The 18,523-nt window shown below is 39.6% G+C and overlaps 1 protein-coding gene across 1 annotated transcript; it reads left to right on the top strand.

The window, feature by feature from the left end:
• The first annotated feature begins 549 nt into the window (after positions 1 to 549).
• Positions 550 to 9,335, top strand: LOC140156035 (uncharacterized). The gene is made up of 5 exons (XM_072179141.1): positions 550 to 679; positions 4,154 to 4,811; positions 5,134 to 5,391; positions 5,963 to 6,592; positions 7,670 to 9,335. Exons 4-5 carry the CDS (start codon positions 6,490 to 6,492, stop codon positions 8,092 to 8,094), a joined length of 528 nt encoding a protein of 175 aa, XP_072035242.1. The 5' UTR covers positions 550 to 679; positions 4,154 to 4,811; positions 5,134 to 5,391; positions 5,963 to 6,489; the 3' UTR covers positions 8,095 to 9,335.
• The last annotated feature ends 9,188 nt before the right edge of the window (positions 9,336 to 18,523 follow it).

Raw genomic sequence — 18,523 nt, 5'->3', positions numbered from 1 at the left:
ATAGGGGGGTTATAATTTTTAACACCCAAAATAGGGGGGTTATAGAATTATTAAGGGTTGGTGACTCAAAATTTTGGCACACTGCGCGCGCATTCTTTTCATTTAACGATCAAATTGTGTGCACAATCTTTTGTTATATATATAATGCAAAATTTTCATTTGCATGCGCAATCAAATTTTTACGCACCCGCACACTTTCTTCGGGCCTTTGTTTCGGCAATTAATAATTTGTCTTGTCAGTATGTGTATGCTGAAGGGGTCATAAAAATTTTTGACCCGCGATATCGATAGGGGAGGTCGTAAAAACTTTTGGCCGCGATAGGGGGGTCATAAAAAAATTGACTCCAGTCACCGACATATTCACGACCCCCCCCCCCCGCCGAAGAAAATGACATCCCCTTATATATTAACATTTTACATATTGTATTTCAGTGAACATGGTGAAAGGATTATTTAGTGGTGTGTGCCTGTAATATGACGGGCTGTCATTAATTTTATTACCTGCAAATTGGTAAATTGGCGCGATTGAATGGAGAAGAGAAACTGCATCATCAGCATGCAGGGATTGAACAGATTTATTTGATTTCCAGATTATTTTAGTGAGCAACTTGCTGCCGATATAGTTTGATACCAAACCTAGTTCCTCATCCATTTATACTTAAATGTTAAAGCTGATGCGGTAAGTGTTAGGAGGCCGGCCAAAAAATCGGATAGGCCTACCGATACCGGACGACCTTGACAACCTCCATAATTAATGACAATACAATGACACGATCATAAACCAGCGATCATGCATGCAGCACAATATTAAAATCACCATCCAGTCAGTAAATATCCAAAATTACGATAATGTTCATATCTTCCCTCCCCCATTTTTGACCCGCTTAATTTGGTTCCCCTTTCCCCAATCGGGCAGTGACAAGCACTCCTGGGGGGGGTGGGAGGGGGCCAGGGGCGGACCCAGACATTTTCAATAGATTAGAGGGGGCGCCGAGCCACCGCCGTTGCCGCGCCCACACAAAGTCATGCGCCGCTCTGCAGAAATACACATAGTCAGGCGCCGCTCTGCAAAAATAAGAGGGGGCGCGCATCGGGTGTGCCCCCCTCTAAATCCGCCCCTGGGGGTTTTTCCCTGAGTTTTTTCCCCACCAATATTTCCCCCAAGTTTACCTCCCCCCACTTTCAAGGCAAAAACCCAGTGGCGTAGCATCATAGGGCACGGGGGGCACATGCTTCAAATCAATCTGAAATTTTTTTAATCCCATAGGAAAATTGTGCCCCCCCAAATCAGATCCGATGCCCCTGAAATTCACCTTGCCCCCCCCCCCGCCCGCACCACTACAATCAGGCCAGTTTCCCCCAATCATGGTCGGTGCCACCCCCACCAGCGGCGTAGCTGGGATTTTTTCCAGGGGGGAAAAGCCTGTATGGGGCGGGGGCCCAAATCCACAAAATTTCCCTGCACTTGGGGGGGGAGAGGGGCCCAAATATCGTATGGTATTGCATATCGTGTGGATTCCCCATCTCTCTGCCCTCCTCCCTCTCTCCCCTCTATCTCCTCTCTTTTTCCTCTTTCTCCCCCTTTTTCCTCTTTTTCCTTTCCTTTTAGAGGCGGGGCCCAAATAGGCAGCTCGCCACTGACCCCCACTCCCACCCAGTGCCCCCAATAGTCTATAGAATGACTCCTGCTATCTATGCATGCATCTGCCATTAGAAGACTCTGAAAAAATGCTAAGGTTGACCCAATTTTTTTTCCCATGGTTTGAAACAGTCAGTGAAGTCAGTGGCGTATGCATTTGGGTCAACAAATCACAACTTCCGTCGGCAAAAAATATTTCTGTCGGTACATTTACAAGTTGTGTCCCCTCGGTTCCAAAATCCGCCACTGAGTGAAGTGGGAAAAAAAAAAGGATTATAAACTGACCTAAAAGCAAAATATTTTGATATAGTTCCATTGGTTTCACAATTTTTTAAACCTTTCGGGGGGTCAGACCCATAACCAGGGAGCTAGCGGATGTTGGATGCCCCCCATGCCAAAAAAGTCCCCTTTTTAACCCAAAAAGTCCAAATTTGCAAGCTTAGTGAGCAAAAAATAGAAGTTTTATAGCCCTTTTTAGTCAAAAAGGACCAAGTTTCCACTTTTTCAAAATCAGACCCCACCTCCAAATAAATCCTGATTATGGGGCTGCTGGTGGGATTGCGCCCCAAAGCCCACCAAAATATGCGCATATGATTTCATTCCCCCTGGGAGGAGAGGGTGGCCAAGGGCACTCAATTTTTGAAGTGATGGATACAAGGAAATATGTCTGGTTCCATACAGCAATACGCAGTATTGCTGTCTGGTAAGCAGGTACGAATAATTCCGAGTGAATTGAGACGTCGGAGCAGGTCAAACACAGAGGACTAGCCTACATCCCGTATCCTACTATCACGCAAACAAGGAAATCTCTTCACGAATTCACACACCTTGCGATCCTACATCATCAGTTGAAACAAACATCTAAGTTTCCAAAAACAACTTTGTCATTCCTCAAAACTACAAGTAACTTCATTTTAATAAAAAAATGAAATCCTACTATTACCTGTTATTAAAAATTTTGTTCGATTTATGTCAACCAAAAGAACGCACAAGTCGAGTTCAGTTGACCAAAATGGTAGCTCCTGCCTCCTGGTAATTTTTAACTAGATTTTTAACTATCACTAAATATTTCGGAATTGTGGCCGGCTAAAAAAGTAGACCATTTCAGGGACTGTAATTGGTGTAGATGTCACATTTTGAAGAGTGGGCGATAAGTGACCAATTTGACTTTCAGCACAAGTGTTTGGCCTTACTCTAGGTGACAAGGAAATGGCTATTCTACAAAATCAGTTCCAATCCAATGTCATAAAATGAATGTAAAAAAATAAGTTGCTTCAAATCCAGGGGGGTACTCAAGTTTGGTTTGGGTAGGGGATATGGTGTGCCACTGAGAATATGAAAGGGGACCCGTCAACTGCACCAATTTTTCAAGAAATATCTAATGGCCCGCGATATGTATCAAAATTCAAAATTTTCAGCCACATTTAACACAAATTGTCTTAATTTTTACCAATTTTCCTCCAAATTTGGGGGAAATAAAAAAAATGTTGGCTACAGTGAGGGAAAATTGGGCTATTTAAAAAAAAAAATTGAGAAAAAGGACCCATCCATATACCAAAATTGGCTTGGTCATCCGGCACGTGCCCATATGGTCATTTGTACTGAGTACCCCCACCCCTGCTTCAAATCTGCTTCTGAAAGTAAATTGCATTCTTTTTGGGTCTATATTTTTTATAGTGTTTTATGCAAGTACAAAGTTTATAGATTAAGATTTAGGATCAGTGAAGATTATGACAACCTGCCCCTCCCCCCTACTCAACACAGAAGTGGTACTTAACCTGGTGCATTATGCGGCCCATACACGATCAAAATATTGATCAATATTGGAGACCCTAGATGCAGGACTGGATTGTGCATGTTCAGTGGTAAATTTTGTATCCATTCTTGTCTCTAGGGTCTTTGATATTGATCTATAAGATAGATGTATGGGCCGCATTACTCAATATTTCAAAGACCCCCTTTGCAATAATTTTCATCTAATAGGGCCTATACCCCTGTTTTTTTCTTTTTCATCAGTGGTGGCTGAAGCATTTTGAATGGGGGAAGGGGTATATCTAGGGGTTTACTTTATATGGTGCCCATACAAAATGACACCCCAATGGAAATGATTAATTGTTGACCCCTATTCTTTTTTGCCTAGGGCGCTCAAGAATCAATACAGTGGTAAAGTAGGAGGGGTTAGAGATCAAAGATTTTTCACAATTTTTTAATAATGCAATTTAAACATAGATAGGGCCGTGTAAAATTAATGATTTGGTTCTCGTCCCCTTTTTGCCAGTTTTTGCTGTCAAAAATGGCAAGAACTCAAAAATTGATCAAATGTTGCACTTTATTTCCTTTGAAAACAAATTATTTTGTAACAAAAATATTTTTTCTTATGGCCATAAAGCTTCTAATGAAAATAAACTTTTAATTAGGCAACATAAAATTATAAATTTGTTTCACATCCCCACTTTTGACAAAATACACCTGTATCATGAATACAGTCATATTGTTTGTTTTCTTCATTTTCAGCATATGTGATTAGACATTCAACTACAGCTGCTACACACCAAAGCTGAGTCTGCTACCCACAAAAATGGAGTCCTGTTTGAAGTACCCAAAAGAACTTGTAAAGGGCTTGAACAACCTGCGAGAGCAAAATCAATTGTGTGACGTCATCATCAGTGTGGGTGGGAAATCTTTCCATGCACACAAAACTGTTCTTGCAGCTACTGGGGACTATTTTCTGGCAATGTTTACATCTGGATTTAGAGAAAGTTCAGACAAGAAGATCAAGATAGATGGCAGTGCAGCGGCTTTTGAAATATTACTCAATTTTGCATACACTGGTGAGGTGATGATTTCTCAGGTATCTACTTGTATCTATGAAGTGCTTGAGATGGCGTGCTATATGCAGTTTAGAAGATTTGTGGAAACCTGCTCTTCTGCTATAGAAGAAATACTGGAGAAGAACACATGTAAACTGTCTGTAAGTGATGTTTGCAAGGTGATGTTGCTTGCTGAGAAACACACCTACATGAAACAGCTTCATGAGGTTTCGCTGCAGTATTTGGAGGATCATGTGGGCGGTTTGAAGTGCTTGGATGTATTTCTAGAGAATACAAGTATGACTTAACTGCAAGCGTTCCTGTCTCGGGAAAATCTAGCGAGCGAGGATGATGAAAAACAAGTTAGTATTGCAGGAATGATGTACATAGAATTATATACCGGTAGGTCCGGTATATTAGAAAGAAGCTGTAACAATCTGGGAGACAATCAGGATTTTGAAGGGGGTTATCAATCCGATTTACTTTTGATTACAACATTGATATTTAGACCCATTTTTAGTTAGACACCCCATTTTATTTCCCTTTAGATTCAACAAATCACTAGAATTTCTGCGAGAAATTCAGAATGGCCAAATTTCCAGGTATAGTAAAAATATTTGAAATGATTTTGGAGCATATTATACTTAAATTTTTACATGTGTTTGTATGAACTATCAATCACAGGTCCTAGAGTTGGTAATCAACTGGCTGAAACATGACTGGAAAAACCGGAAGAAACACTCACACCAACTTCTACAGAAGGTTCGTCTTGGGCTTGTTGCTCCAGATGATATCAAAGAGCTTGTTACTCCAGAAATACTTAGCATTCCAGAGTGTTCAGACTTGGTTAACCATGTGCTTCAGGTGCAAGCATTGAAGATACCTCGAGATGTTCTATCAATTGAGAACCCAGAACTTGCAGCAACAAGGAGTACTATTATGGTACGATATGATTGTATATTTGTATTATAAATAATAATGTAATGGTTTCGCATACAATTGTCACACTATATTGTGTTATTTAGAGGGGTAATCAATACAAATGACCAAACAGGGATGTGCCTCAAACATGGAATATATTTAAGGCCATTTGGTACATGTATATTATTCGTGACCACTTTTTCTAGGCCAATTTTGCCTCGCTGTAGCCAAAATTTCTCAGTTTACCAAAAATTTGGTGGAAAGCTGTACATAACTCTTGACAATTTGTGTTAAATTTGGCCAAAAATTGAGACTTTTGGTATTTTGATGGATCCAAATTTCTTGAAATATTACTATTGATGGGTGCACTTTCAAATTCTTAGTGGCACCTCCCTACCCAAACTAAACTTGGGTACCCCCTCCCTGGCCCTCCCAAGGGTTTATTCATCAATAAACATGTATGCATATATGCAATGTATTTAAAAACTAAGGTGCCCCCTCATCCCCACACCCCTGTGGTGCCACTACTGGACCCATACCCCCCCCTTGGTTCCTCCCTGGTGAAAAATAGTTCAATTTGTTTATTTCACAGGCACAAATTGTATCAATTGGCGGGAAGTTTCAATTTTATGCTAACGATGATGACCTTGATGACTGGGTTGCTCTGGACAAGTTTGCCCCATTGCCTGGTAGAGCTGCTGAGCTGATTGTTGCAGACGGAGTCCTGTATGCAGTTGGAGGGAAAAAACGAACAGATTTCTATAGGTACCAAGCTGGAGACAACAAGTGGCTCCAGTTGCTATCAATGTCCAAATGTCAGTTCAATACCAGGTTGGTGTCTTTAGGAGGTTACCTCTATGCAATTGGCACGATTCGTACAGGTATATCTGCTGCTGATAAACAGGTATATCACTTCGATAACTTTGAAGGTCCAGGAATAGTGATAGAGCGCTATGATATAAATGAAAACAAGTGGGAAGCTGTGAAAACACCCCTGGTAATTTTCTAAATGATGCCAACAAGTTACAACCTGGTTGCCTAAGAACAGTGGAGGATGGGGGTCAAGGCATTTCTGTGGTGGCATTTGAAGGGAAGATCTTTGTGAGCAGTGCAAGGCGAATGACAGATAGTTTTTCCCATCGGTATGATGAGGTTGACAGCTATCATACATTAGAAGAGCTGCTGATGTACGACCCAGGGACAGACAACTGGCTGGTAAAGGGTAAGTTGTTTGGGAATTTTGTTAACATTTTAATACCTGTGATTTGTAGGTTTGTTATGTTTAACAGTCAAGTTAGCTCAATCGATAAGGTGTTCGACTATGGTGTGAGAGGTTGCAGGTTCGAACCCTGGCGGTGGTTTAGTACGCTCTTGTGGAAAAATTGAGTTAGATTGAAATTTCTGTGGACAAGGAACTTTCTGCTAATTAGTAATTGTCTCGTTGTAACCGTACGAAATTCGGGGAGCTGATCATTTTTGGAATGTCTAGGGTGTGCGGCGTGCGCTCTTGAAACTGCAAAGTCCCTGTGTTGTTGTTACATTATATGTAGTTTATGGAATGATGTGGGGCCATAGTGACAACCTGTGAAGTGTGCTAATAATAACCATTATTATGTTTTCATGGTTATTAGGAGTTAAGAAAACCTAATAATGATAATATTGGATGGCTTATTTGCATGATACCATAACATATCGGATTAAGTCATACAAATATCGAACTCGCCGTTGGCTCGTCCGATATTTTTATGACTCATCCGATATGTTATGGTATCATCTCAACCATCAATATTATATCAATACCGATATGTCTGTCATTCCAATTGTTATATCATTCTGGTTGATTTTATTAGATCAACAGAGTTTAGGATTGGATGACAGTGCAAAGTTAGACCACAAAAGACTTTTCGCGTATCATTTCATATGTTCATCATATAGTTTTTATAAAAACAAATTGGAACAAATTAATTTACAATTTTAAATCTTCTAAAAAAGATAATGACATTCTTGGATGATGAATGAGAAAATAACATTGAATGAGAAAATAATACTAACACATAGTGGGTGTAGCAAGTAATTAAAACTAGTTTCTATCCTGGGGTTTCTATATCCCAAAACAAGTTTTAAGTTCATCAGGTACATGTACATCAATATGTGACAGTTTAAAGGGCCTAGCTTCACCCCTGACCACTATCAGAGGATCTGCTCCCGACTAGGATGTCAATTAGCATATTTGTATCTTATTTATTCTACCACCCAAACAATTATTCTAGACTTGTTATTATTTTATTATATTTAATAGAGATTGGGCGGAGAGAATTAGAGGAATGGGAGGAATCGTATGACTTTGACCCATCCCTTTATGTCTACAAAGACCAGTTGTACCGTATCATGGACCAGAACGAGATGTCAGATCATTCCATCAGTGTCAGCCGTGTGACTCTCAACTCCCAAAATGATGGCACCATGGACATGACTGTAGGAGAACAACTTAACAGAGGCAACCGGCCATCAGGATATGGAACACCAGATTCAGCTTTTCTTATTGGGGACAAAGAATTTTCCATCAATTATGGAGTTGTTTGTATCGATCACGAACCTCAGGATTTAGAACCTGGCAAATATTTTCTTGAGTTCCCTAGTAAAAACTTGACTAGTAACCCTGTGTGGTTTAAATTTGATAGGAAAAAGTTGAGTACAGAGTATTATGCTTACTCGCAAGAATAGAGCTGTTACGTATAAAGATCCGGGTGTAAGATATGTACACTTGACTCAAATCAGAATGGACACTGACCCCTGTAATACACAGGTGAAGTGGCGTAATAAATTGGATTAACTACCATAGCAATAGGTGAAAACAATTTTGAATATATCACACTGCACTACAAGCAGGCTGCACTCATCACCTGTGTATGTCTGCAATCATAGATTGAATACAATACCGTCTTTTCAAAGATACTAATCTTACAGGTGCGACCGTGCGAGTGATCAGCATGATATGGTTCAATGCAGAGGTAGTGCGTGAACGTACCCGTGCAGCGCGGTATATTCAAAAAATAAAGTTTTCACATGGTAGTTAATCCGATTATCATATAACTTCACCAGCGTATAGAAAGTTCATGTTGTTTCAGGGATCATAATTTTTATTATGATTAAAGCCATTTTGTAACATTTTTATAAGAAATTTCTTATTTTAACAAAATGTTAATTTTCATCGTCAGGTATGTCCTCTTTTAATTTTAGCCCAAACAGATGAGGCGATACAAAAAAACATTGCTATTTAATACCAGCACATATGTTGTCAATGCGAGTCAATCCGTTGAATGTGACTCGGGTGACAGTTCCGCATGCCATGTTGTACGTACTGTGTTATGAACATCGCGTACGCATTAATTCAACTAATATTTCCATAATATTTCGTAATAATTAAACATCTTTTTCAGTTGTTATATTCAAAATCTTGGATTTTGACAAACCTACACAGCATCTTAAGTCTTGATTTTATCAGGGTATGTATGTTAATTTACTTACGTACAACTTGTGCTGATGTTGATGCATCTAATGCACTCCCCCCTTCAGGGCTTGTGCATTAGATGCATCATCATCAATGCGCATGCATTATTTTGTCTATTCTCTCCCAACAAGTAATACGCATTCATTAACCTAATTGGTAGCTAATTTGCATAAATGTCCCTGAGTGCAATTTCTTGGAACTGAAGTATATAGTGATGTAACTTGGTGGAGGCACTTGTTTGCACAAATGAAGTCAGTCAAACATACTCACTGCGCAATGTGACATTTGTGTAGGAGCTGATGCATATTTTGTTTTTAATTTTGAAAAAATCTGATTGCTGAACTAGAATTTTGCGGTTCTCATGTTGCACAGTTCTGGATGCAAAGCGTCGGCCGCAATACCTCCACCTTGACATACATCCTTTTAAACAGGGCAATTTCACTTGGAGCTGGGAATTTTTGCTGAACCATGAAATGGTATCAGCCTATATGAGTGAATGTTACTTACTTACTAGCTTACTAGCTTACTAACTGACTAACCATTTGGTCTGAAATGGACATATCTCTTAATGCCACGAAGGTATGACCCCATGAGTGGTGTCATATGAAAGAGGAAAATATAAAGAATATAATAAAAAATATTTCCAAGGTATGACCCCATGAGTGGTGTCATATGAAAGAGGAAAATATAAAGAATATAATAAAAAATATTTCCAAACGTCCAAGGTCATCCAGGGGTCACAGGGGTAAAAAAAGGTCATTTTAACCGAAAATGCTCCGATTGAGCTTAAATTTAAATGCAATGATCCTTATGACATTCTAAACATGTTTAAAACATTAAAAAAATTATTTAAAGTCATTAAGGGGTCATAAAGGGGTCAAAGGTCAAGGTTTTCAAAATGCTTCAATTGAGGTGAAATTTAAATGCAATGATCCTTATGACATTCTTAACATGTTTTAAATATTTTAGAATTCATTTTAGGTCATTAAGGGGGTCATACAGAGGTCAAAAGTCAAGTTTTCAAAATGCCAGCTTTCCACGATCAAGATATATTAAAACGGCAATTAATGAAACAGTCTTATTAAAATTAATACTATCCAGCACAGTATTGCTGCTTGATCAGATTGTCACAGTCATCCGGTAATCCGCCTAACTTACCTCGTGCCCTAGCAAAGGGCACAGTTGCTCTAATTTATTTTAAATTCTTTACTTTTCCTCTTTCATTAACACCACTGGGCGGCCATACCTTCGTAGCATTTCGAGATTATGTCCATTACAGACTCGGGTGACAGTGGTATAGGCCTACCACAATATACTGCTGAAGCCACATGGTTCAGCTATGGTGCGGTTTTCGCTCTTGTTTTTTAAATGATAAAAAATAAATTTATGCAAATGAGCTACCAAATAAGCATATTTTGCAACAAATATTTCCTATAGCATATTATTACTCCAGAATCCTTGCTATAATAGTCAGTCCTCACCTCTGTATAATAAAGTATTAATTAGTAAAAAGTAAGTGTAGGATAGAATGTGATGTGATGAAAAGAAGATGAGTCTCTGTGATGTAGCCAGGTGGGGCAGATGTTCCCCTGTGGAACATCCTGCAAGCCTGTGCAGTGGTGGCTCCAGGAGGTATTCCATGTGTTCTTTCTTTGTCCCCTCAGCCCCCAGTTTGCACCCCAGTCAGGATAAGAAACTCACAGAAAATCCTATGTTTTTGGCTATAAGTTTAAGGAAATTTTCTGACTTTTGCCCCCCCCCCTTACACTTTTCCTCCTCCCAGGAAAAATGCCCGGTGCCATCATTGCCTGTGGGATAGTAGCTATTAATTTTAAGATTTTTAGCAATTTTTGACCAATTTTTGACTAATCTTGCTTCCTTGAAATGCACTTTTGCCTCTTGAAAGGCACCAAGCTCCCCTCTATCTGGAAAATCCTGGCTATGCCACTGATGAGTCATGTATACTAACTACATGTACTACTAGTATGTGTATAGTATAATACATGTACGTCTGTGTCAGGACGATTCCAATGTTTTTGTTCTATACAATTTTCCTTAACTTTTTTGTTATTTAGACTAGTGTAGAATGTTATTTTTTATCAGTAGCTTTATAATCCACAATGTATTGTACATATTTGTAGTTTTCTTTGTAATATCATTTAAAGGAGTATATTTCGTGATCCTAGCATCCTCTTTTTATGACATTTTTCAGTAGATATCCACGAAAAAAGCTTATTCCCAAAATTTCAGTTGATTCCGATTTTGCGTTTGCGATTACGAGTATGTGTATTACACTGCTCCATAGACAATGTGTTGTAATTTCGTTCTGGTATACCAGAACGAAATTCAAATTTCCCGATATCTTTGCTAAACGAATTAATCTGCAAGAAAAATTTTTTGTACATAAACATTATGTAGCCAGAGGTTTCCAGTGATATAAAAATCTCAACTTTTTTTGAGAAAAGTGGGGGATGATGCTGTGGATCACGAAATGCCCTTTTAACTGTGGCTTACTAACTGTTTGTCACAAAATTAGATCTTTAAAAAGTGAGCTGTTGTAAACTGCTCATCCACAAAAATAGCCTGTTAAGTAATATTTCAAAGTTTTAGGGGCCTGAGCTTTTGATCGTCTAGCAGGATCTTTATCAAAGACAGAGTGGGATCCCACTTCCTATCCCTATTGATATTTCTCAAGAAACACTTGTGTCTTCTATTGTCTTGCTAATTTCCTTTTCCTTTATGTCCATGTCCCTATATATGCATGTTTGTGTGTTGTCTTGTCACTCTGCCTTTGATAAAGATCCTGCTAGGATCGAAAGCTCAGGCCCCTAAAACTTTGAAAAATTAGATCTTGGTAAGGTTTCACTATGTTCTTATTCATTGTGGTGAGGTACTAAAAACTAGTTTTTAATTCAGTTGGCCAGAATTTGAAGTTGTGATGGAAATTGTGGTTTTTAGACTACATAGCGCATACAAGTGTCGTTTCCAGTGGTATAGCTAGGTTTTCGGAGCTACGCCACTGGTTGTGACCTATTCTTGAACATATTGTATTATGGATTAGCTCTTATACATTGACATGCAGTAGGTCTAATACTAAGGGACCATTCACAAACACTTGTTAGGGGGGGGGGCCTGATGCAAAAAGGGGGCCCTGAAATTTTGACCATCTTCAGGGGGACCTGAAAAAAATGACCACAAATTTTCCTGGGAAATTTGAGTTTATATGCTTTTCTATGGGGTTGACCCATAATTTTCATGTCAAAAGGGGGGCCCTGTAATTTTTGAGGTCTGTAAAGGGGGGGGGGTCCCGGAAAATTTTCGTGATGAAATTTTTTGCATCAGCCCCCCCCTTACAAGTGTTTGTGAAAGGTCCCTAATACAAAATAATCATTTTCACAATAACATTCCTGTATTCAGAATTTATAATTTTCAATTAGTTTCTAATAAAATTAGATTGGAAAGAAAAAAGCAAGGTACACCAACTTGATGTGGGGAAACAAGTAAAATGCAGACTAGACAGTATGCAGGGGGACAAAAAACAGCAAATGTAGGCAGAAGAAGTAGGCAAAGTTCGATAGCCAAATTTTACCAGTTCCAAGGCCCACAGAAGTAAGTGCTGAACCTGCAAAAACAACAAGGATCAATGGTAATACAAAACTGCACTAGAACAAGTGATGAAAATCACTGTGCATATAAACAGACAAACCAAACATCCAGAGTAGGCACAAAACAGGCAAAGTTCGATGGCCAAAAATTGCCAATTCCAGAGCCCACAAAAGTGTCAGGAAAACAGTACACTGGAAGTGATGAAAATCACTGTGTACATAGCAGTCAAACACAGAACAGACAAAAAACAACCGACGTTCGAGCAGATAAACTGCTCTTCTTCAGGGACAGACAACAAAATATAAAGCAAACAACAAAAACTACATGCTGTAGTTTAAAAACAAATTCAAGTCAAAAATTGAAGGCAAGTTCAAATTGAAATAAGTAGCAAAAAAGACAGCAAACTCAGAGCAAAATAAGTTGTGTCTTCTCTCATTGAGAGCAAATTCAAAATTAGATTGTTTTTGTTTGTGCAGATCTGTGAAATCAAGTATGATGTTAGTCAAACGTAGAAACCAGGTCTTACTGTTTGAGGGGAGCGATCGCTCTCGCTCGCCACAGCTCTCCCAAACTCAATTTCTACAGTCTGTCCACTCTGAAGTACAAAGTGACAATGCGTGTGTATACAGCGTGTTTAAACAGTGCTACCCTCCTTCACCTTCAATGTATTTTGTTGAAGTAAATATTGTAATAAAATATTATAATTATAAAAAAAAGTTAATACTTTCCTGTTATTTTGCTGTCCGGTTTGCCATATTGTATGATTTCGGTCAAATTACTTGAATTTTAATATTTTTGCCAAAAATTGTTACCTAATATTTATAGTAATTGGTCAAAATACACAAGTAATGTAGGGACTTGCAAATCCTTGAGCAGGGACATAGGTTTGGGTATATACTCAAAACATGATACCAAATGATAAATGATTTTCATAATCATTTCAAAGTAGGTCCCTACATTTCCCAAATGACTACAGTGACCATGTTGACTGACCAGACCATATGTTCCCCCAGCTGATTGGCCGGAGGTTTAATACAAGGACAGAATTGAACCATGATTGCAAGGTGTGACCTCCAAAAGTAGAACATGTCTCTACTTTTTTGCATCATAGATTTTGACTTGCAGCACAGGGTGTCCAATTTCACCCTCCATGTTCAAAATACAAAGATCAAAGGTGCTTTGGGTGGTCTGCAACAGCCAATTGCATGGAAATGGCACATTACTGCTTTATCATCTCCCCTCATGGTTTAAGTAAAAAATTCAGATTGCCCCCTCAAGACCCCAAACAAATTTGGATCATTCCCCTTCAAATTCAGATTGCCCCCCTCAGCTCATGACCCCAAACAAATTTGGATTTCCCCTGGGGGGGGGGGGGAGGGGGGCATTCAAATATGAAAGTGACATACCTGTGCCTCGCCGAGGAGTACAATACTATAGGGCTATCATTGTAGGATTTCATTCCGAGAAAAGGGGGTCATTTAGTGTGGGCTCCAAGAAATAGGGTCCATTCAGTACGTGTGAGACCGCTAAAAATTGGGTGTCATTGACAGGATAACCTTATGGGCCAAAATGTGCAAAATTTTTAATTTTGAAGTTCCACCAAAATGTTAAATTTGTTCAAAATAAGAAGGGGGCTATTGTGTAAGTGATGTATAAGTTAGTTGATCGAAATTGATGCAAAAGGGGGTCGATCATGAGAGTTTGCCTTCTCCCCCGGCGTAACTTTGAACAGTTCCTATAGGACTGTCATATCAAATCATTTTTATAACCTCAAAAATAACATAGGTAACTGTTTGGTTAGAGGACTCAATTGTCAATGACCTATTTTGCTCTGTTACCTAGGTAGTCCTAACTATTCTTTATTTAGAGTTGTTATCTCAGAAAGAATAATTTGAGACCATTTTCATCAAAATTGGAGCATTTAACCCGGTTCCTTTTTGTCTCGCCTGAACTTTGTTCAGGATGGGACTTAGTAATCACTATTTCTGTCTGTCCGTGTGTGTGGATGTGTGGATGTATGTATGTATGTGTGTCCGTCCGGAGCTGTATCTGGGGAACCGTAAGACTTACGGCGACGCTACTTGGTGGGAGGAAGGGTATCCAAGTTTGCTCAGTAACGATATGTTTTCGGTGAAAAATATGCAAATTAACATAGCTAATTTGCATAATTTATCAAAAAATCAGCGCAAATTGATAGCGGAGTTTGTGGACAGACTATCTCAAGATCCGTCGGGCGATGGTAACTAAACCTAGTGGCAGCTATGATACACATCTGCTGATCACCTGATTAGTTTTTCGCTAAAAGTATGCGCATTTAGTTGTTAATTTGCATAATTTATGCGGACGATTCTACAAATATGGTTGGAAATCTGAAGAAATCCGCCTTGTGGAGCTGTATCTGGGGGATTCGTAAGAACCCTAAGCCCTATGATGATGAAACCTTTTTAGGGTGCAAGGAAGCATTTTTTCAAAAAAATGTCTAAAACAGGTTCCCTAAGCCCTATGATGATGAAACGTGGTAGGGGGTGGTATGACCAGAGGATCTCAACCCGATTCGATTTTCAGCGCAAAATATGGTAATTAAGTACCTAATTTGCATAATTTATGCATAAAATGCAAAAACCTATTTTCTCGGAGACTAGGGGTCGCATACGCTTCTTCTAACTTGGTGGGTGGGTGCATCTTCACCCCAGACAGAACAAGTTTGTATTGGTTAGTGCGTCAAGGTCACCCAAGGTCATCCAGGGGTCATCTTAGGTCAAATGACTAAAACTGTCGTATGGGCACGAAACTTGGTGGGTACGGTCAACATAATGTGGTAGGGGGTAGTATGACCAGAGGATGCACACTAGTACCCCCCCCCCCCATGTGGCCCCTCCCACACACTCAAAGTTGAGGGGGGGTCAAAAATTTAATGAAATATTGTTTTTATATTGCGCATTACATATATCAATTTCGGTCATGTAGGCCAAGTTATTAGGCCAAAAAAAGACTTTGAAGAATGTCTCTCATGTACAAAAGTATAGGAAACTGAATAATTAAAACCAGCTTTTTAGGGTGAAGGAAGCATTTTTTCAAAAAAATGTCTAAAACAGGTTCCCTAAGCCCTATGATGATGAAACGTGGTAGGGGGTAGTATGACCAGAGGATCTCAACCCGATTCGATTTTCAGCGCAAAATATGGTAATTAAGTACCTAATTTGCATAATTTATGCATAAAATGCAAAAACCTATTTTCTCGGAGACTAGGGGTCGCACGTTCTTCAAACTTGGTGGGTGGGTGCATTTTCACCCCAGACAGAACAAGTTTGTATTGGTTAGTGTGTCAAGGTCACCCAAGGTCATCCAGGGGTCATCTGAGGTCAAATGACTAAAAACTGTCGTATGGGCACGAAACTTGGTGGGTACGGTCAACATAATGTGGTAGGGGGTAGTATGACCAGAGGATGCACACTAGTACCCCCCCCCCCCATGTGGCCCCTCCCACACACTCAAAGTTGAGAGGGGGGTCAAAAATTTAATGAAATATTGTTTTTATATTATGATTACATATATCAATTTCGGTCGTGTAGGCCAAGTTATTACGCCAAAAAAGACTTTGAAGAATGTCTCTCATGTACAAAAGTATAGGAAACTGAATAATTAAAACCACCTTTTTAGGGTGAATTTAGGAAGCATGTTTTAAAAAAAATGTCTAAAACAGGTTTTATGTCAAAAATGGTCTCTTTTGGGGTGCTACATCGAGTCAAATGTTCACAAGATTATTTCAGGGGTCATCCGAGGTCACCCAGGGTTCATCTAAGGTCAAATTACTAAAAACTGTCGTATGGGCATGAAACTGGGTGGGTACAATCAACATTTAGAGTCAAATGTTCGGAAGATTATTTCAGGGTCATCTGAGGTCACCAGGGGTCATCTGAGGTCAAATTACTAAAACTGTCGTATGGGCATGAAACTTGGTGGGTACAGTCAACATTTCGAGTACAATTTTCGGAAGGTTATTTCAGGTTCATCCGAGGTCACCCAAGGGTCATCTGAGGTCAAATTACTAAAACTGTCATATGGGCATGAAACTTGGTGGGTACAGTCAACATTTAGAGTCAAAGTTTCGGAAGGTAATGGAGCCGTCATCCAAAGGCACAGAGGGGTCATCTGAGGTCACATTACTAAAAACTGTCATATGGGCATGAAACTTGGTGGGTACAGTCAACATTTAGAGTCAAAGTTTCGGAAGGTAATTTAGGGGTCATCCAAGGGAATGCTGGACGGTTCGCACCCTTTCAATTTCGGACCCGTGCACTTTCGCCCCCTTTTTAAACCGCCTTTTTTTTATACGGGTATTGTGCTGCTGTCATGCTGTTGATTGATGCACGATCGATTGCTTGAACTCCCGGCAATGCGGGGTAGTATCATCAATCAACAGCAGCACATTACCCGCGGTTTAAAAAGGGGGCGAAAGTGCACGGGTGCGAAATAGAAAGGGGGCGAAAGTGCACGGGTCCGAAATTGAAAGGTGCGAACCGCCTATTCGTGCTGATAACTATATTTTCTAAATCTTGATGATGAGAGGAATGGCATATAGGGGAAGGTGGGGCATAACGGAACACTTAACTTTGAGGATGCTCTGTGACGTCACCATAAGTAATATGACTGGAAAAATTATATATTCAGTTGAAGTTTGTATTTACCTTTAATATACCATTAACCAATATAACTTGAATCTTACAATTTTTTATAAAAATGAAGAAATATTTTCAACAAAAAAATCCATTTTGCCCCACTATCGGGGCAAAACGGAACCCCCCTATGGGGCAAAACGGCACCCTGGGTGCAAACTTATATTAGTTGTTCCATCGGTAGGCCCTAGTCCTAGTTATATGTAGGCCTATATTCAGTTACAATATTAAGTGGGCCTACCATCTCTGTGGAGTGAGTGGTTAACTTCTTATAGGCCTAGTAGGCCTATAATATGCATGACCAATATTTGATTAGAAAGAAATATTCAGTAGGCCTACCATCTCTGTGGAGTAAGTGGTTAACTTTTAATCATTAATTCTATCTGTAGCTCTAGTTATATATCTATGTTTCAGCGAAGTGTTTACCATGTTCGAGTAGGCCCCTAGATAACGCCTACATTTCCTTGAGTGAAGACAATTTATGTCCAATTGGGGCAAAACGGAACCAATCTGTGGGACAAAACGCCCGGGGCAAAACGGAACCCTGTTCCGTTATGCCCCGCACCTAGGGTTCCGTTTTGCCCCATACCCGATTTTTTAGAAATTGGTTGCATGCATAATACATCGTAGCATATAGGCCATGCACTTAATACAGCTCATGGCTAGTACCTTTGTGTTTACAATATACACAATTATTTGGGAATAAAATTTCAGCGCATTAAACATCTACATATCTTACACCAGACGGGTAGTAATTTTTTGACTCGATCTTGCTCGAATGTCAGTGGATTGTTTCAGATAAAATTTTTGTTGTAAATCCTCGTAGCCATACTTGTGTTCCTCAATATAATTTGCATAGACGGCAGTATTGCCAAGGCCTATTTTTCCAGGTGGTTCCGTTTTGCCCCGGGGGTCCGTTATGCCCCACCTTCCCCTAGCTTTGGACAAAATTGGAATCTTTAAATTTTAACTTCTGTATAAACTTTGAACTTGGAATTGCCCAGGGGTGACTATTTCCGACACACCCCTCATTTACCACCCACATGGAGCATAATTTGCTCTGCAGTGCACACCGGACTACCCGATGATCGCGATCCTTACCTTCTTTTTATTGTGGTGTGCGCCTGTAGTATGACGGGCTGTTATTACCTACAAATTGATTGGCAGATTTGTTCATGGTTGCGTTTAAAATTGATTCAACTTTGAATTGACACAGAGTGACACCTTCTTCTTCTTCTTCTTCTTCTTCTTTGGAATACTCTTCAACGTTCCACAAGGAATCACACGAAGAGGGTGTGAGTGCGCCTGTAAATGCTATTTAGTCTCTGATATTGTTGTTTATGTCTAGCTTCCTGAGGAA

This window comes from Amphiura filiformis, chromosome 6 (assembly GCF_039555335.1).
Source record: "Amphiura filiformis chromosome 6, Afil_fr2py, whole genome shotgun sequence".
Classification (NCBI taxonomy): domain Eukaryota; kingdom Metazoa; phylum Echinodermata; class Ophiuroidea; order Amphilepidida; family Amphiuridae; genus Amphiura; species Amphiura filiformis.
The sequence above is the reverse complement of the archived record's forward strand: the minus strand, read 5'-3'. Positions and strand labels throughout refer to the sequence as shown.

Bases quoted from the DNA above. Each gene is read 5' to 3' on its own strand.
- LOC140156035 (XM_072179141.1), top strand. From the start codon at position 6,490: ATGACAGATAGTTTTTCCCATCGGTATGATGAGGTTGACAGCTATCAT. The intron at 6,593-7,669 runs GTAAGTTGTTTG...TATATTTAATAG, and splicing joins AGACAACTGGCTGGTAAAGG to AGATTGGGCGGAGAGAATTA.